This window comes from Olea europaea, chromosome 21 (assembly GCF_002742605.1).
Source record: "Olea europaea var. sylvestris chromosome 21, O_europaea_v1, whole genome shotgun sequence".
NCBI lineage: Eukaryota > Viridiplantae > Streptophyta > Magnoliopsida > Lamiales > Oleaceae > Olea > Olea europaea.
The window spans coordinates 9,695,241-9,717,101 of record NC_036257.1 but is presented as its reverse complement, the minus strand read 5'-3'; the positions used below and the strand labels follow the sequence as shown (position 1 = coordinate 9,717,101).

The 21,861-nt window shown below is 32.6% G+C and overlaps 1 protein-coding gene across 1 annotated transcript; it reads right to left on the bottom strand.

The window, feature by feature from the left end:
- Positions 1-16,639: 16,639 nt before the first annotated feature.
- LOC111370096 ((E,E)-geranyllinalool synthase-like) lies at positions 16,640-20,929 on the bottom strand. The gene is made up of 10 exons (XM_022991799.1): positions 20,608-20,929; positions 20,049-20,241; positions 19,669-19,898; positions 19,460-19,583; positions 18,567-18,685; positions 18,253-18,479; positions 18,069-18,161; positions 17,649-17,766; positions 17,360-17,478; positions 16,640-17,260 (listed from the first exon to the last, which is right to left on the bottom strand). Exons 1-10 carry the CDS (start codon positions 20,927-20,929, stop codon positions 16,757-16,759), a joined length of 2,049 nt encoding a protein of 682 aa, XP_022847567.1. The 3' UTR covers positions 16,640-16,756.
- Positions 20,930-21,861: the final 932 nt, after the last annotated feature.

Genomic DNA, 21,861 nt, shown 5'->3' with positions numbered 1-21,861 from the left:
TTTATATATTATATACTTACATTTTTTTAAGTTGAGGACTAAAATTAAAAATGTTTTAAATTCCTATTTTATTTGATCCAAATAATTAGATATTGTTAGAGCTAGATTTAGTATATCGATATTGGACTCATTTTATAGGTCGTAATTAATTAGAAGTCTTTGACTCGAGAAAAAAGTTATTTTGGTTAAGAACATGTTAAGTTCGACTCAACTGAAAGAAAATAGGATAAATAGAACTTTATTTAAACTATAATTCAATTCATTTTCTCTCTCCAAAGACGTGTGGGTGAGTATTGAATTTTAATATTATTTTTAGTTTAATATTAACCTATTTTGAATTTAATGTGATAGCTAGTATCGTATTTGGATAACTATGAATTTATTATTAAAATATAATCCAAATACCTAAACTAGGTTTTATCCAATAGGGTTCATGTTTTCTAGTATAACTCAACCGCTTTTTATTACTATAAATACTATACATGGATTTCATAATTCACACACCAAAAGTTATACAAATGTAAGAGAGAAAATGAAAGAGAGAGAGAGAGATGGTATTTTTGGGAACTAGAAAACAAGAAACTATTTTGCAACTTTTAAATAAACGAGGTAAAATATATATGTGTAAGTTGTTTTTCGTTTCTATATGTTTTTATATGCAATTAAATATGCATGGATTGTTAGTGGACCTTCGGATTCTATAAAAAGAGAAATAAAACCCTACGAGATATAAGAAGACATAAGATGGGTGTATCGTTTAGTCACTAATATACTCCGTAAAAGCAGAGCGGTAAGAAATGTAGCTTTTCTTGTTATATATCTGTATCTAAAAACTGCACGTATCTTACTATGTATTTTCGAATACTCACTCTTACAAATTTTTGCAGATTAGTTTGGATCGATTGGAATTGTGGCGGGATGATGATGTAGACTGTCAAGTGAATCGAAGGAAGGAAATTTTTTTCATTTAATTTGTTCTTTTTTTATGTCTCTAAATTATTTGTTAGTTTTATTTGTTCAAAGATTCGTTTATTTATTTTAAATTGATATTTATGGTTGAAAATAAAGAATTTTCTTTATTGAAAAATCGTTCAACAATTATTATAAAGGAAATTGAATTTTTCGTAACACTCTAGCGTTTATAAAATTTGGGGCGTTACACTTTCGATACATTGGAAATTTTGTAATGTGAGATGGTGAATGGTGGAAAATTATATGAAATGTCAGGCGAACAAAATGGATGGTGTTATTTTGACGTTTGTCACTTTTTTTTTTTTTTTTTAGCTTGTGCCACTTTTTTTTTATTTTGTCACTTTTTTTCTTTTTTTTTTTAATTGTCACTTTTTTTGAGTTTGTATCAATTTGTCTTTATTGTATTAAAAAAAGTGACAAATTTTATTAAAAAAAAAAAAAGGACATCTGTCACTTTCAAATTTACACAGTATTTTTTACTTCCAAAAAACCTTTTATTTTTTTAGATTTTGTCACTTTCTTGAGCTTGTCACCTTTCAAGTTTTTTATACTTTTTTTAATATTTGTCACTTTTTTATCTTCTTAAAAAAGTGACATGATATATGATATTTTCCTAGCATAATCAGCATGTGGATTGTCCTGGATTACTGATTATGTTAAGAACCGCCACTATGCTCATGTGGATTATTTTGGACATGCTGATTATGGAACATGATTACGAGTGTTGCATAAATGTATGGTGTTATTTTGATGCTTGTCATTTTTCTTTTGAATTTGTGTCGCTTTTTTTTTTTTGGTCACTTTTTTGAGTTTGTGTCACTTTTTTTTTAATTGTGTGAAAAAAAGGGACAATTTTTATTAAAAAAAAAAAAGTGACCTTGTGTCACTTTTTAATTTTACACATATTTTTTACTTTCAAAAAAACTTTCATATGATTTTTCAAAACAATTTTTATAAGTTACCCATATAAAATTTTTGTTTAGGGCTCCCAAAATTTGAGAATCGGCCATACTATTGTAACGGTCTGTTTGGATGGGCATTTTGTCCATTAAAATTTAAAACATTAATATTATATTTAATACTTTTCGTTTTTCTACCTAAAATAAGTTGAATGGTTTCATTGTTCTGTGCAATTGCATTAGAACTATAGAGAATACATAATTTTCCCCCTTTTTCATGATAAATCTAATCATAATTTACTAGATATCTGGATCCAAAGATAAGTACCCATGGGTATCAAAAGAACAAGGATTTTTATCGATAATTTTGTGAGAAAATCTTGTGTGGGGCAGACATACCATCCCATGTGGTATGCCCACCCTGATGAAGTAACATTTGTACAATTCGAAATTAATTTTTCCAATTGTATATTTTTTAATTAAAAAGTACACTGGGCTTGTATTTTTGACCTTTCCACTGCTGTTTCTTTCCTTTTGTACTTTGTTAATTGCATATTTTTTAATTGAAGAATTCTTTGACTCCATCCTTTTTTTTTCTTTCGCTTTTATCTCTCTTTCTCCTTGAAAATTGGACGGACCCATCTTCATTCCTTCTAAAGAAGCATTCTCTCTCTTTTGGATCTTGTTGGAAGCACTTTCTGGGCATTTCACAGCCCAACAAAATGATAGGTATTTTTTAATTTATTAATTTCATTTCTAAATTTTTTAAGTATTTATATTAAATAAATGGGAGAGTGAAATCATCTTTTATTGTGTTTATTTCGTTGATATAAATAAGAATTGAATGGGTTTTTAATATGCTAGTATTTTTAATCAAGTTTTCTATTCAATGGAGGATTTAAGTAGTAGAGAAAAAATGTATGAAGAACTCCATGTGGGGATGGAAGTATGTTCGGATGAAGAAGCTTATAATATATGTAATTCATATGCTCTAAGAAAAGGCTTTAGTATCCGTAAAGGGCATATTTGAAAAGATGCATAAAAAAATATAAAACAACGAGAATTTTTATGTTCAAAGGAAAGGTTTCAAAGGGACGAAGAGTTACTTGAAGTGAGGAAATATAATAGATTAGAGACAAGAACAGGTTGCAAATTTATGGTGTGATTTACTGTTGATGATAGAATGTGGAAAATTTCTCATATCAATACTCATCATAACCATGAACTTGCTAGACTAGAAGAAAGACAATTTCTCATATTAGGACGTAAGGTGTCTAATGCTCAAGCAAATGTCATTAATTACATGGTTAACGCCGGTATTTGACCAATAAAATCATATTTTTATTCAGCAAATGAGGTTGGTGGACCTGAAAATGTTGGATTTACCAAAAAGGATGTGAGAAATTACTTTCAAAGAACAAAAGGAGAAATGATTGAAGCAGGAGATGGACAAATTTTGCTAAACCATTTTAAATTAAAGTAAAGTGAGGATCCTAACTTTTTCCACTCAATGCAAGTGGATCAATTTAATCGGATGAGAAAAAAAAATTTGGAGAGATAGCAGGTCAAAATTAGATTATGATTGCTTTGGTGATATTGTATGCTTTTAGTACTAATAAGTACAATTTGATAAGTGCTCCATTTGTTGGAGTTAATCATCATTGAAAAAATGTTTTATTCAGTTGTGTATTTTTATTAGATGAGACCACCGAATCATTTATTTGGTTGTTCAAATCATTTATGGAGTCCACGGGAAATAGACAACCAAAAACTATTTTTACAGATGACGACAAAGCAATGGCAAATTCGATTGAAGTAGTTTTTCCACATACACAATACCAATTGTGAACTTGGCATATTGCTAAGAATGCTACACATCATCTTAGTAGCTATTACGCAAATCTAGAGTTCAAAAGGCAGTTCAATAAATGTTTCCATGGGTGTTATAGTGAAGAAGAATTTCAAGTTTCTTGGGATGATATGGTTAAACTGTTTGACCTTGGGAGTCAGTCATGGCTAAAGAAAATGTATTCACTACGAGGAAAGTGGCGTCGTGCTTTTAGTTTGGATACTTTTTCAGCAAATATAAGGTCTACCTAAAGGAGTGAGAGCAAAAATAATATTTTTCATCAAATTTCTACCAAGACAATGGACCTTGTTAATTTTGTACACCTCTGTGAGAAGAAAATAAAGGAAATGTGCTTGGCTGAATTGGAGGATGATTATCAATGCAAACATGGCATTCCTCATCTGTCCATAAGGTGTGGTATTTTAAGTCATGTAGTTGATATATGTACCCCAAAAATATCTAATCTTTTTGAAAAGGAGCTAAAGGGTTGCATTGGAGTAAGGATGAAAGAAGTGAGCAGAGATTATGAGCTTTACAAATATAAGCAATTGAAGAAGGTCAACAAATAGTGCACAAACTCCAATACAATCCCCTTACATTTGATGTTTTTTGTTCATGTAGGTTATTTCAATCGTTGGTGATTTTATACCAACATGCTTTAAAGGTGTTCTTGAATAATCTGATGCCCAACAGAATAGCGAGTATCCTGCAAGCTAGCTGCAATAGATGATTCACGAGAGAATACAAAAAAAAACGCCTTAGAACACAGAGAAATTCTCTGAAATTAACTTAATTTTATTATCAATGCCAAATGACGAAAATTAACCCACAAGCCGAGAATACGAAATTATCGAAAAATTACCAAAAATGGCAAAATCCTAACAATCACACCAAAATAAAATATGAAATGAGATCAGTAAGTTGCCAAAAATTTAGGTTAATCTGAATTCTCTAACGTCTAGAAAAAAGGGATATTACCATAAATTGTAAAAAATAACTAAACATTGAATTTCAGAAAGGAAACTAGTGGATTTTGGGCTCAAAATTAACGCCTACCAAGCATAGCTGGGTGACCACAATGTACGTGATGAATAGAGCTTTCCGGATTGGGTTATAATAGCAATTCTGATAACCGTAGCCAAAGTTATGGTCAAATTAGCAAAAACAAGCCAAAATTGCCCTAATTAAGGAAAGATTGCATTTATTTTCCATCTTTGCGCCGATCTACCATCTCATGGTATCTCAGCACCATTAATGAGCTATCTAACAGATCAGCGTCACTCGACTCAGATCCTCCTGCATCAGTTGTTCTAGGTTGGAAAGAACTCATCCTCGAGTTCATATTAGCTTCATCAGACTCCACAAAACATGGACTGAGATGTTTCACATTGAAGACATTGGGAGTCTTCAAATGGCTAGGAAGATGCAATCTATAAATGTTATCATTGATTTTCTGGAGCACTTCACACAGTCCAATCTTTCGCTCCTTAAGCTTATTATACTTACTGGAAAACGATCATGTATTAATACTGCCCACACAAAATCACCAGCATCAAAGAGCATCTGACAACGATGACTATCTGCCTGAGCTTTGTACTTGGAATTACTCTCCTGAATGGACAAATTCACCTATTCATGGATACCCCTAAGATGTTCTGCCATCTCATCAGCTTTGTAATGCCCCACAAGTGGGATAGGAGCTAAGTCAAGTACTCCGGGCGGTTCACGACTATAGATAACCTCAAATGGGCTTAATCATGTGGTTCTGTTCTTCGATCGATTATAGGAAAATTCTACCTGAGGTAATGCCAAATCCTACTGTTTCGATTTAGTCTCTGCCAAGCTTCTCAGAAGATTTTCCAAACCCTGATTTACCATCTCTGTCTGACCATCTGTTTGGGGGTAGTAGGCATTACTAAAATTCAACTTCGTCCCCAGTTTCTCCCAAAGCTCCTTTAGAAATGACTCATGAACTTGGTGTTACGGTCAGAAGTGATTGATTGGGAAACACCATGTAAACGCACAATTTTTCTAAAATAAAGATGAGTGATCCGAGTAACATCCATCGTCTTCCGGCAAGCCACAAAATGAGCCATCTTTGAAAACCTGTTAACCACAACAAGAATAGAATCCATCACCCATTGTGTACGGGGTAAGCCCAATATAAAATCCATGCTCACATCAAACCAAAGAGCCTCAGGTACAGGTAATGGCGTGTATAGTCCAGCATTAGTAAGAGTTCCTTTGGACTTCTGACATATAAACACAATTCCATATAATGCTCCATGTCACTGCTCAATTTGGGCCAATAATAATTAGAAGAGACCAATGCCAATTTCTTATCTCACCCAAAATGTCCCTAATTATGAAGTTCACTAATGATCTGCTGCCTTAGTGAATAGTCTGGAATGCACAACTGCAATCCACAAAACAGATAACCATTATGCAAAATAAAATCATATCAGTGACTATTAGTTACCTCCTGAATTGTCTTCCCGAAGGAAGGATCTGCAGTGTACATATCAGGAAATGCTTCAAAGCCAACAACTTTGGTGTTCATGGTGATGAGAAGTAATGTGCGACGACTCAATGCGTCTACTACTCGATTCAAATTCCCTGCTTAATGTCTTAGTGTAAATGTAAACTCTTGCAAGTACGTCACCCACTTTGCATGTCGCTTACTCAGCTTGTGCTGACCACTGATGTACTTCAAGGCCTCATGATCAGTAGCAAGGATGAACTCCCTCTGTACTAGGTTATGACGCCAATACTTCAAGGTTTGAACTATGGCATAGAACTCTAGATCATAGGTCGAATAATTTTTTTGATCTTGATAGCTTCTCACTGAAAATTGCTACTGGATGCCCTTCCTGACTCAGAACACCACCAATGATAACTTTAGACGCATCACAGTTTACCTCGAACACTTTCTAAAAATTTGGAAGTGCCAAGACTGGGGCCTCTGTCATCTTCTGCTTAACCAATTAAAAGCTGGCCTCTGCCTCCTCAGTCCACTGAAAATCACGCCCTTTAAGGCACTCTGTGATAGGAGCAATCAGAGTGCTGAAAATTCTGATGAACGGGTGGTAGAAGGATGCCAATCCATGGAAACTCCAACATCGTCAAACTTTTTAGCCTAGGCTAATTCAAGATTGCCTCAATTTTGGATTGGTCTGTATGAACACCATCAGTAGACACAACAAAACCTAAAAAAGTTACAGAAGTTTTGAAGAAAGAACACTTATTCTGATTAACGAATAAGCGCTCTGTCCTCATTATATCAAAAATAGCATGAAGATAATCAAAATGTGATTCTCATGTCAGACTATAAATAAGTATGTCGTCAAAGTAGACTACCACAAACATCCCTATGAAAGGTCGTAAAACCTGATGCATAAACCTCATAAAAGTGTTGGGCGCATTGGATAGTCCAAAGGGCATGACCATCCACTCGTACAATCCATGCTGCGTCTTAAACGCCACCTTCCAATCATCTCCAGGTTTGATTCTGATTTGATGATATCCGCTTTTAAGGTCAATTTTTGAGAAAACCTTAAAATCGGACAACTGACCTAACATCTCACCAAGACGAGAAATTAGAAACCTATATTTCACTGTATTCCTGCTAATTGCTCTGTTGTCAATACACATCAGCCACGCCCCATCCTTCTTCGGTACCAGTAGAGTAAGAACTGGACATGGACTCATACTCTCACGAATGTATCCCTTCTCTAATAATTCAATAACTTGTCACTACAACTCTTCAGCTTCCTTGGGACTGAGACGATATGCTAGCCAGTTTGGCAGACTCAACCCCAGAATAAGGTCAATCTGATGTTGAATATCCCTCATAGGTGGTAACCCCGAAGGAAGATCCTCTGGCATCAAATCAGAAAACTCCATTAGCAGCTGCTGCACTTCTGCTGGTAAATTCACTTCACTGTTCTCACAGGGCAGTAGAGCATAAATCACTTCTTCATTCCCAACCTCTACTAAGAATCTGGATATAAAAAGTAGGTTGTTATTATTAATTACTGGGGCAGGGATGGTTTCTTCCTTGCGAGGTGTCAAAACAATTTTCTTCCCTTTGATGCTAAGAGAATAAGTATTTTTTCTTCCATCATGAATAATGTTGCGATCATACTGCCAAGGTCGTCCCAACAAGACATGACACGCATCCACAGATACCACATCATACCAAGCATTATCAAAATATTTTTTTCCAATCGAAAAAGGCACTAGACATCTTTTCTCTACTGTTACCTCACTGCCTTCATTCAACCACGATAATTTTATGGCTAGGGATGATGATCTTTCTTCAGCTGTAGTTTCTAGATAGCCTCTTTAGACACTACATTCTCACAACTACCACTATTAATGATTAACTTGCAGACTTTATTAACAACTGTACAGGTTGTGTGGAAAACATTGATCCTCAACCAATCATCCGTGGGAGTTAGCAAACTCTTGCGAATGACTAAAGTCTTCTGGCTATCTCCATAAAGCACATCCTCATCTTCACCTTTATCATATACAGGCTCGCCAACCCCCTCAATATCCTCTATCTTATCCTCTTCAATCATAAGATTTTTATTCTTCTGACTAGCCGACTTCCTATAATCAGTCGACCTATGTCCCTGTTCAACACATTTGAAGTACTTAATGCCTGAGTTAGGATTGTCCAGCGGGGGCTGATAGGTAGGATGAGATGCTTGAGGTCAAACTGGCTCATTACTTTCACTTCTGACTGCTGGCTTTCTATTTTCCTACCTTTCTACTGCAAGTGCACGCTAGTATGGTTCAGACACTGTCCACAATGAATGAAGGCTTAGAATATCCTATAGGGACTGCCTTAATCCTCTCACATATCATGCAACTATCTGTTCTTCTGTTTCAGATAAATCATTTCTAGCTACCAATTGATAGAACTCCTCGAACTCCTCCATATAATCATCAAGAGATCTCATACCTTGCCTCAGTAATGGAGACGCTGAAATAAAGACTGAGTATAGCCGAAAGGAAAAAAGTGCCCTTTCATCTTTTTCTTCATCTTCTCCCCATCAGTGATCTTAGACTTGCCTTGTCCCTCTCGCGAACGCTTCAATTGTTCCCACCATGCAGAAGCTTTTCCCTTAAGTTTGATGGCGACCAATTTTACATTGACACGATCTGGAACCTCCTTATACTCAAAAATTTTCTCCACTTCATTCAGCCAATCAATAAAACCTTCATCTTGTAATGTACCAGAGAACTTCGATAGATCCACTCTGAAGCCAAGGTCCACATGGCGATTTTTCCGTCCACGATGCTCCCAAATTTGAGCACGAATATGATACGGGTCTTTTAAATTGGTATTGGAATCGTGACCCTCCACATCATGATTATCGAACTCCAGTTCCGCCAGACGTCGGGTTAACTTCGCAACTTGTCTCTGTAAATCCTCAATTGTCACATCCTGAACATTGCAATCACGGTGTTCGACTTCCTCAATCGGAACCTGCCCTTGACGACCACAACCACGTCCACCAACCATTCCAACTAATGAAAATTCACCCCAGGAAGATGATAACACTATGATACCAACTGACGTCGAGTAAGATATCGATTATCCTACAAGCTAGCTTCAACACATGATTCACGAGAGAATACAAAAGAAAACGGATTAGAACGTAGAGAAATTCTCTAAAATTAACTTAATTTTATTATCAATGCCGAATGATGAAAATTAACCCACAAGCTGGGATAAATAGCTGCAAAAATATGAAATTATCGAAAAATTACCAAAAATGGCAAAATTCTAATGATCACACCAAAATAAAATATGAAATAAAAGGAGTTACCAAAAATTTGGCTCAATCCGGATTCTCTAACGTCTAGAAAAAAGAGAACGAAATATTACCATAAATAGTAAAAAATAACTAAAAATTGAATTTTGAAAAGGAAAACAGCGGATTTTGGGCTCGAAATTGACGCCCACTAAGCATAGCTAGGTGACCACGATGTGGGCGCTGAAGAGAGCTGTCAGGATTGGGGTCATAATAGTGATTCTAATAACCGTAGCTAAAGTTATGGTCAAATTACCAAAAACATGCTAAAATTGTCCCAATTAAGGAAAGACTGCATTTATTTTTAATCTTTGCACCAAAATGTCATCTCATGGTATCTTAGCGCCATCAATGAGCTATCTTACAGATCAGTATCACTCGACTCCGATCCTCTTGCATCATAATCTCACTAGCATACCAACATAATTTATAATGAAAAGGTGGACTAGAGAGGCAAAGAAAGGAATTGCGGCAGGTAATGACAAAAGCGACTAATCAATAATGGAAAATGGTGAAAAATCTTCCAAATCATTACGCCTTAGTGAGTTGATGCACAATGGAAATAATGTCTATAATGTTGCTTCAATGACAATTTTGGGAACAAAGATTGTTAAAGAAAAGTTAGCCGAAGCAATGAAATTACTTGAAAAGGATGAGAAAACTATCAATGATCTTTAAAAGTTCAAAATAGAGGACGATCATTTTACTTCTGATGCTTTTGTGGATGAGCCAAGAATATTAAATCTACCAACTGTGAAAGCCAAAGGAATAACAAATGGAAGATTAAAAAGCACTTTGGAGAAAAGAAAAAGGAAGGCAAAGAAAGGTAATAAATATGATAATTTTATTTTTTTTTTTACCTCAATTATTACCCTTATTCAATTCTTAAATAATAAGTCATTTTTGTCACTTATGATGATTACCTTATAGTCGGAGAAGACAATCATCGAATTAATGGTGATGCACCTTACCCAATATTTCCTCCTATATTGACTATTTTTACCGTATTTACTCATCACTTAACTCCTGGGCATTCAAATTTTCACATTTCAAGCATGCTTCAAGGCCACAATGATATGCATTAATTGACTAAGGTATTTTTTTTTCCGTTATCATCATCAGCATCGATCAATGAATTATTTTTATGTAGGATCCAAGTTATTATAATTTTGATGATCTACAGAGAAACGATTGACGATTGCATAGTGGGAGTTTTGATATAACACTGGTATGAGCTTTATTAAATAAAACGTATTTGATAAAGTTCTAAGTTTTGTTCCAATGAATTTGAATTGTAAATTTTATTTATTAGTTTGTTTACATTTTTCAGGTGATTGAAGTATGATATTTTGTAGCTGAAGTTATTGTAGAAGATAAAAAGGGATTTATGGTGTAATTATTTCGCTAAATTTCAACATAAACTGAGATGGATTATGACGATTTTTAGATAATATTAAATATTGTCTTCTTTAATGAAAGTGTTTTTGCTTTGACATTATTGTATGTTAAAAGTGTTAATACTATTTTGTTATTTGTTAAGAACGCTTGCCATATGTGTTCTAATTTGGCTTGAAATTATATTCAAGACAACTTCTTTGCTTCTTCACTTTAAAAAGGGATTTCTAGCCCCTTTTCAAAAAATAAAATAAAAAAGGAAATTTTTAAAAAAACAGAAAAATGTATAACAAACTAATACAAAAAGAGGAGAGAGAGTGTGTGTGTGTGATAAACGGCAGTGGAAAGGTCAAAAAATACAAGCCCAGTGTTCTTTTTAATTAAAAATTGTATAATTGGCAAAATTAATTTAGAATTGTACTCATGTTTCTCCATCATAGGACAGGCATACCCCCACACGATTTTCTCTAATTTTGCTTAATAAAGATTCTTTTCGTGTTTCATAAGTAGTACTTGTCTGTTTCAGTTGTATTAGGAAACGCTCAGATTTTTCAAAGGAAAAAATCAAAATTGGCCATTTTTTCCCAAGAGTTCTTTTCAGATTATAAATATTTAGCGAGTTAAATATTATAAATACGTCTCTCTTGTAACTATTTGACTTAAATCTTCTTAATTTACCTCCACTACGATTTAGTTTTTATTTATTAATTCGTAATACTGTTTATTGTGTTAAAAAGTTAATTAAAATGTGAAATTTCTGACCGGTTGGGGACTTGATGATATCAATAATAAGATTTTTTATATTTGAAAAATAGGACATGACAAATAATAATGGAATAAAAATGGATACTAAGCCCTTGTTTGCAAGTTATTTTTTTTCCTTAAATTGTCTCAATAAAATATATATTTGCACTTGAACCCACGAATTCTGCTTACTTTTTAACCATCATTCTGTTAAAAGAAATCAATTTTTGTAAGATCACTTCTAAAAAAATCAATATCGCACAAGGGCTAAATTTCATGTGGCAGGTTATGCTTCTTGTCATCATGTGCCTAGTTAGATGCCTAGAAGGGGTGTGGTCATTATCCGACCTAGCCTCTGATGATTCTATTGTCAAACTATATTTTAAGCATATAGATATTCATCTATTTTATTTAGGTATGTCCAAAAGGATCCTTAGCATATCTTAATTTGGGTAGAAAGGCCCTGAAAATCATAACTCGTAACTGCTACTGGCATATCTTAAACTCATATGGTCCAGGTATTAAATATATAACAAAAAAATAAAAAACCATTTTCAAAATTCAGGGAATGCAGTTACCGTTGTCTAGACAAAAAAATTAAATTCAGTGTACTTGGTATATGACAAAAATTAATTCTTTCAAACATTATAGCCAATAGAAATGTGAACTGGGTCGAGAAATAATGGGCAGGCGTGTAACATGCATGCATGTTGAGTTCTCGTATCCCATGTTTTCAGGAAAGAAAAAAAAAAAAAAATTCAAAGCAAAGAATTCCAATTTTGGAGTAATACAAAACGGACGTGGGCCTGTCCTTGTTTAGGATAAAAAAAGGACAAATCCATTTCTTATTTTGTTATTATTACGTCGTAGTATGAATAAACATCAAATCATTGTCTAGGATTAGGTAATTATGCCTCTGTTTGATTCCCATTACGTAGAAAAATTGATGGGAGGAATAGTATTTTTTTGAAAAATGAGTGGTTGAAAAAGAATGAAAAGTTTTCGATTTATGTGTAATATTATTTTATAAAAGATTGTGTGGTTGAAAATAGGAGAGAGAAAAATAAAATGTAATAGGGCTCAAAGAGGGGCTATATGTCATATTTGATATTAAAACAAAATTGAACTTACACGTCCTAATCTTTATTTTTCTCGTATATAATTAATGAATAATGAGTAAATGAGATGACACAGGCAGACATTTATGACTAAATTCCACGAAACAATTAATAAGCTAGAAACAAGAAGAAGACAAGTTGAATAAGTCAAAAGAGCAGAAAGAAGCATAAACGACATAAACCAAGTAATTGGAATTGCTGGACTGCGAAGGTACTGAATGAGTGATTTAAAGTCATTATATTCTGTAATTATGAAGGAAAAGGCCTCATGCACAAGGTCTATTGCACAGACCTTGTACAAGGCATCTCACACGAGGGGTGGACCCCACATGTGGACTCCATGTGTGTGTACCTGTTGTGCAGGTAGCACAATTGAATTATGAAACATGAAAAATCTAGTCTATAAACACAACTAAGACACTCTAATGTAACTCACACCATAGGGCCGATCTTGAAATTCTGGGGACCTTAAGCAAACCTTAAATATGGGCCATGATAAATATTTTTAAAAGAAAGAAAAAAAAAACTCGAAGTTATAAAAACAACAATTTAAAATTTTAAACATCTTCATTAAAATTTTTAGAATTTTTTGAAAATCAATAATCGCGCCATTACAATAGATGCTATAGCTAATTCATTTAACATTTTTTTTTTCCATTTCGTGAAATTGTTGACTGAACATAAGATTTTATCAATTTCAACTTTCAGAAACTCTTTTCGACATATACAACTGTAACTTGTATGATTAATAATATTCTATAAGTAACCCAAATATTTAATAAACACCAGACCATCATTTTTGTATAGTCTAATACTTAAATCGCTTTTTTGGTCTCTACTGACAATCCATTTCTCACAATTTGTAGCTAAAAAATAACTCATGCCTATCAATATCATAATCCCAATCGTGCTTCAAAAAATCTTAAGCTTATCAAAACATTTTATCATTTGTAGTCTGCAATTTTTTAAAAATCAAACAAAATTTAAAAGGATCTTTATATTATTAAAATTGTTCAAACATTAATTGAAATGAAAAAGAGCTTTATCAACTGTAAATAAAAAATTATCAATTCTAATTTTTTCTGCTGAGCGTATTATTTCATTATTGATATTTTCATAAAATTGCTTCTTTTTATGAATAATATGTTTTTCGTTCAACTTTCATTCGAACCATAATTTCTTTAATAATAATCTTGTCAGATTCAAATCTAATTTCTCTATATATTTCAAAAAATGAAGTAAGTGCATCTCAGTGACTAATAGAAGCATCAATTGATATATCCTTATTTCGCAACTTTTTCTTAATCTTTTAATTATAGAAAATATATTTTACAAAATAAACATGTCAAACAAGAACTCAAAATAAATAAAACTTTTTGCATCTCTAAATGCTTTATGTTCATCATATGTTTTCACTATGTGTTTTAAAGTGGGTTTTATTTTTGACACTTGAAATCTTTTTACTTTAACATTTTCAACTTGACTTCCTAATGTGTTCAAGATAATAATTTAAATATAGACATTTCAAATTATTTTGAAAAAAAAAATTACATCGCTTTGCAGAAAATGAAAAATATTACATTGTATAATTTAAAAAAAAAAAAAAAAGATTTAACGTTTACACAAGACTTGTCATATCACAAAGTGATGTGTAAAATCTCCTTTGAATTACTTTTAGTATTCTTTTATATAAACATTAATGATTCCATTTCCTATTAGATGAGATGCAGCTGTAAAAAATAATAATAAAAGAAAAAACTAATTTAATACTTTCATACCAAAAGTGAAAAACAAGTAGAAATTGAAAAATAACAAAAAATAAAATATACAAGAGGATAAAGAAAAAAAAGAAAAAAAGTCATACCTATTAATATTACTGTCAAGGAATGTAACGATACACTAGTTATTTTATTGATAAAATTACCTATCAATGACCATAACGACAATTCAGTCTCTTTTTAATAATGTCAAAACCTAGCTTCTTAAAAAAAGTAAATGATATTTCATTATTTTAACAAAAAAGTGATATTTACATTTTAACAAAGACGATTGCGTATGCATTTAATTGGAACAACAATTCTAGTCATTTTGTAACTTTTATATTCGTTATCTTGCTTCCATTTGCCTTCATAAGAGATAAAAATTTTATTTTATTATATAAGCTAAAAGAGTACAAATGAAACAACGTGATACCTTTTTTAAAAAGGTGACATAGTACGTCAATTTTAAATTCCACCAATACATCGTCTCACTTTTTAATTTAAAGTAATGTTTGGATTCAAAATAATATTTAAATTATTATAAATACACATGTATGCATATCTTTAATTGATCCAAAAGAATTCAATTGAGATAGATTGCTACCTTCTTTAGGAATGTTACTTTTCTCATTGTCATAGTTATATCTACATTTTCACACACACTTTAAATGCATCACATGAATTTATCCAAAGTTGATTTTTCATATGTATTAACTCAATACAATAAACAAAATATGAACTAATTGAATAAAAAAACAAGAAACATACAAACTTGTAAATTTTGGTTAATATGCTTATGAGCACAAAACGTCCCTACGTTTTAGTTTTTTGCATTTTCACCCCTTATTTCCATGTGTTCATTGCGTAAAATATCATTTTTATCCATTTTCACAATAAAAAAATTGTGAAATGACAAATATAACATCTTATTTGAATAAAAAAAAAAGGAAAGAAAAGAAAAAATAAAGAATTAATTGCAACAACAGGCCCAAATTTTTCAAAAAATTACAAAGGAGTCCCAAACAAATAATTAAAATTAAAACTAAAAAAATAAAAATAACTTCATTTTCTTTCCCCATCCACTCCCAAAACAAGATAATTGAATCTTCTTCCCCAAAAACAATAAACTTCTTAACTCACTGCCACCGTGGCACTCAGCACTCATCAAGAAATCAAATCTTAATTTAACTTAGACAACTATTATAATTATTTGGGACTAAGTACATTACTGATTCTTGTCCACCTTCTGTATTTTCAACATGGGTTGGTATGGAGAAAAAAAAAACTATATTGGGGCTTTAATTAAGGATAAGATGACCGTGGGTTGGTGCGGAGAAGAAAACTGCCATGATGGTGGTCACAAAACAAAAATTTACTAATTCAGTTAATAGTAAGATATAAGTTCACTGTTTCTATTGGTTTTGGGATTTATTTGTAATTTTTTTTTTTAAAATTTGGACCCATGGTTGCCATTAAATCTTTATTCTTTTCTTTTCTTTTATTTTTGTTTTATTTAAATAAGTCATTTCATGGATTTTTATTGAGAAAATGGATAAAAATGATGTTTTCTGTAATGAAACGTGAAAATAGGGGTGAAAATGGAAAAAAAATTTGAAATGTAGGGACTTTTTTGCTAATAAGCCGGATTAATTATTTGCAAATTTGGGGAAGAAAACTTCGAATAAAAGGTAGTTGAAGCAATCCTTGACCTTGTTTGGGCTTGATTTGTGCAAAATTTCCTCTTATGAATTCAATTTTTCTTGATATGGGATTGCAAGATTTCGGAATTTTTGGAGCCGTCAACACTATTTTTGAATCTGCTGTTTCACTGTATTTCCTACAGTTTAATTGGATGAATTTTATTATTTATCTTTTTGCCCATGTTTATAATAATTTTTCAAAAGTAGTCCGAAATTATGGATATATCTGTAAGTACCTCGTAATTGAACATGTTACCAGGACTAATAGACCCAAAACTAAATGTAAGTTGGTCTAATATTACTAGGATTTTAGTCCATATGGGTACAGAATTCAACTTAATTTATTGATCAAAATCAAATTTATTTCTCAACAAAAATAATTACATCAAATATCATTCAATCCTAACAGATCTTCCGGAACATGCAACGAACTATTTATCACATTCTGACCAATCAAGAACTGTTTATTACAACAACAAACTGCAGGGTTCTGATCAGATGAAGCAGAAATTAGATCTCATTGGGATATTAACTTGTCCAGCTTTTGGAATAGCGATAGTCCCGAAAGATGGGCTTTTAATCATATTTATACTTGCCCGATTTCTTAAGGCTCGATGGAAATTAAATGTGGTCTTGGTTACTTCATCCTTCTTCGTCTTCTTAGGAACTAATGGCAGCGGCTTCACGAAAGGTCTGGACAGATGATCAATGGGAAGGTAAATTGCTTTCTTAATGTCATCATCAACAAGCGCGGTTTCACTATCAAGTAAGTTGGCAGAGTTGAAAAACATCTGGAATACTTTCATACAAGAGAGATGAAGATTCTTGCATGATTTTGGCAAATCATCAAATCCATCCATCAGAACATGCTTGAGGAATTCTTTCCTTTTCACTTCCACAATCTCTTCCACATGAGCGATTGATTCATCTATACAAGCCTGGGGATTTTCGTTCAAGTGGAGCAATACAAGATTCATTTTCCCATCTGCTTTTTCCTTCTGTAGTATCAACCAAAATTGAGAATTTTCAGTCATTAAAAAAAATGTGAAAAAAATAAAAATAAAATTGATGTTAGAAAGTTTTCCCTTATCATTTACCTCATAGCTTTGAACATCATTTAGTAATCGGGATCTAGCCATAAGCAATTTTGTGATGTTCTCATATTCTGCAGGTTTGAGGCTTTCATTTGTTAAGCCCGGATGCAAGAAACACGAGGCTGGAAGAGTAATGGTATGCGCTCCAATTGATTTTCACAATAAAATATTTTTCATGTTAAATTCAAATTTTTTAACCATGTATTCTCCAAAATTTTATTACTTAAAAACTCATTTCGCACAAAAAAAAGCCCGTCAAACAGGACTTAATTTTTGTCGAGTGCAGTAATGCACCTGTAAAATGAGGCCTTCCCAACCCACAAGGGGGTTGTTCTATTTTCTTCAATCCACTTCCTGTGGTCAAGATGATCCAGTCTAGCAATCCATGGAAGCTCCAATTCATGCTTGACCTACAGGAAATCCACAGTTTCATCTTGACAATTGAATAACATTAAAATGAAGAAAACTTCAATATTTTACTGGGCACCAACAAACGACTTTTATTTCCTAAGGTCCCCACGCATCTGGCAGGAAATAAAACGACGAATACAATCAACTAGTCCAAAATAACCGGAAATGTGTAGCATAAGCTGCAATGTGAGGACGACATTGTTTCCATTTCTTTTTTTTTTCTTTATTTTTTTTCTAACACTAACAAATAACTGCCATTTTATTTTATCAACTATGCTACTTGTACACCCATGTTTACTACCTGAACGATAGAATTCAGATGTGGCAACATTTCATAGGCAAGTGGAATTTTGTTTCGTTTCACCAGCCTATGAAATCTTGCCACCTCTATATTCTGTCACCCAAGCGATAAACTTGAGTTATCATTAATGTGTACATGTAGCATTTCTCTTATTTTATTGATGAGGGAGGAAGAAGATATTTACCACATTCAGAAATCCCTTGGAAAGTACAAAGTTATGATCCCTATTTCTTTTAACTGATCCTTCTAGCATTCTTCTGGCAAATGCTCTTGCGTCCTCTAATTCATACTCTCCTGGAAATAACAAGTCTGAGGCTGTGTATACGCTGTGCATCACTGTAATGAATTTTTCACAGTTTTCTTCCATATGATTCAGGATTTCTGCATGATTTAGAAACCAACAGAAGTTCCCTGCACATGTACAACATTGGAGTCAGTACACTATTTACGAGCAATAAATTGTCTTAATTAAATTTTTAAAAAAAATCGAAATTCTACCTGGATTTACAGCATAACCTTTCATACGGAAGAGCCGAAAAGCCAAGGAGTCCTTGTATAATTTTATGGGTGATAAAATGTTTGTCTGTCCTGGCTTTGACTTGCATTGTTTATGATCCCTGAATAGAGGCCAAAACTTCCATTTCTATTAAACATAATTAAATTAATACATTATCATCCCTTCACACCATTTTTTGTTTCTGCTTATTTTCCAAGGTGATTCAGAGTTTATATATTTTTTACTCTTCCGATAAGTCAAGTTATAGGTGCCATACTCAAATCATATGTTGTCACAAATTTTGATGAATAGTTAATCAATTAGATCATGCTTTCTTGAAGTAATTAAGTGAATTTATTTTTATTTATCAAATATTTATTATTAATTTTAATACTATCACTTCATACGAATAAGACAATCACTGAAAGAGTATAATATTACATCAAATATTCAAGCTTATTTAAGAGTTGATTCAGTACGATGGCCGGAATTCTCTTCGGCCATGATCCCAAAAGCTCGTGGCGCAAGATATGTGGTGAAATTAAAATTATGAGAATAAATGGGGATTTGGGGTGATATAGGATAAATCGAGCCGTGTTTTACTATATATATGATATATATTGGGTTTCATAATATTATATCATTCATAATAACCACACCTCTTGTAATAATCTTTGATATAGACATGAATTTCTCATCTTCATCCGTGAATTTTTTTTCCCCATGCAAATATTATGTTCTTTTTTCTTCATTTTATATTGTCTATTCTCATTTTTTCATAACAAGAACATTATCGTGGAAGTCTCAATTATTCGACAATAAGTTTTCTTTCTAAACCCTGTTTAATGTCTATAACTTATCACATACATAATTATTAAATCATTAGTTGTATAACCTGTAGATTTGAGCAAGTATTTCCTCGATCTCTTCATTGAAATGCTCAGCCAAACCCAGCCTTTGCACATGATCAACCATGCAAAGTTTTACTAGTTCTTCGTCCATGGGATACTTTGCTGGTACTGCATAAAGTTGATTTAGGTTAATCCCATTCCTACAGACATATTCATGTACGCGTATTCTTCCAGTTGTATTATACTGTCTTACCTCCTCCGTTAGGACAATTATGCACTAGAGACTCCAGATATCTTCTACATTCGATGTTTCCCGTGGCCATAAACGCATAAGCAGTAGCAGAGGGTGACTGAAATAAGGAACCGTCATTGCTCAAATGCTTAATAATTTCCTCTTGATGGACAATATATGTTGGCGGCAAGCTTTCTAGGTATGCCAACAGAGGAAGATCACAATACCGTGACTCATCCACAAGCTCTTCCCTGTAAATCCGCGTATGCGGGTTAATTAAGCTTTTAGGAGGAAAAAGTGCGAACAAAATCCCATATCGGAGACTTGAGTAGATGATAGGCTAATAAGGAATTAAATTTACACAAACGTGTAGGGTGTATCTTACAAAAAAGGGTACTTACGTTTGAAGAATTTGTTGCTGGTTGAATAAAACGTCGGCTATCACTCCTTTTGATCCCTGAAGTAAAACGAGCTCTAGGCCGGCTTCCTGAGCGAGTGCAATCATTGCCGGGAAAACAATGAGAAACGACCGAGGAAGATTCTGATAATTTATTTTCAGAAGTATCTCTACCTTGTCATGAACAAATGCCAATCCTGTTGAACAAAAGAAATGTATTCGAATGAAATTAGTAAATGTATGTAGGTTGTGACTCGCTTGCATGTACGTAATTATGTGTATATATTCTTGAATACAATTTAATTTTATCTAACTTGTTAAACTTTTAAATTAGAATAATGCTATTCAAGACTCCCGTTAATGATCACTAGGAGGATTGGGCTCCTTTTCATTGTCCAATGCATTAAAATGTATTACGAATTCCATTGGACAATGAATCAAGAACGGATAAACATTACCACTAGTGATGAATAGCATTACTCTAATTCTAAGTTCAATGAGAAATAATCATCAAAGTATTTGGTCTGTATTTTAGATGCGCGTACTATTTCTTGCTTGTGTACCTTTCTCAATTTTTTCTTGGCCTACATTCCAAGTTTTGAGGGCTGCCATGCAAGCAAGAGTTGCAGGTAGAGTTTCGATGGTTGGTAAACCCTCTTCGTCTGTTTCGCCCCAAAATCCCTCTTCTTTCTGGTTTCCGAGTATCCAGTTCAAGCAATTCTTGAACATGGGAAAGTTATTTTCTCTGGGATCGGCAGGAATCATTGCTAACCAAGCTGTGTCATAGGCAGATGACGAAACAAATGCAGGAAGATTATCATTTGACAAAATCTCCTTCTTGATTTCACTTACTAGAGATTGAATTAAGGATTTCGATGGCTCCATGGAAACAAATTAAACAGACACTGAAAAATTTATACTATAGTTTCTTGATAGATGATTTGTATGAATAATATTATGGAGAGTCTCAATTCTATTTATAGACTATGCCCCTGCTGGGTTTTGATTGAAATTCAATTAAAATTTCAAGTTAAAGTGAATAATTAATTTAATTACATATTTTATTAAATCTACGACATCTTAACTGCAAATTTTATCAACTTTTATCAGAATTTAAAAAAAAAAAAAACGATTTTAGTCTACACCAAATATGGACTGGATTTTTCATATTCGATAATGCTACTTGTATTTTAAGTGGTGTCCACCCCTTCATATGAAGGGGAACCACTTTAGATAAATCATATTTTACTCAAAGTAGGTCTATTTAATGTGATGAGGGTGAACACTACAACGTAACATCATCATTAAATATTTAATAATGACAACTCCAATACAACAACGACTTGACATCTTTCTTCCTTAAGTAATAAATCTGTTTTATCTCCACATGTGTGCGTGTATCTCATTCATTCTCCATTAATTAAATAGAAAAGTCAAGGTTTAGACTTGTAAGTTCAGAGTTAATTATTTCGATATAAATTTACAAATAATATATGAATTCTATAAAAGCCAAATATTAATTTTATAAATACATAGTTATAAATGTTTTTCATTTTTATTTATACAAGTTATATGACAAGTACCAATTAAAATCTAAATTTTAATTTAAATCAAAGTCAACACTTAATTTTAACTACATATTTATGGATCTCATAACTTTTTAACCACACATTTCACTGGTTTCTATAAAAATCTACTAAAATTCTTATTTTAATCCCCACCAAACAAGGGTTCACTATTCCTTCTACCATTCATCTTTATAAATAAATTATAAATTTGATTGGCTAAATTGTTTGAGCTAGTATTTCAATCAAATA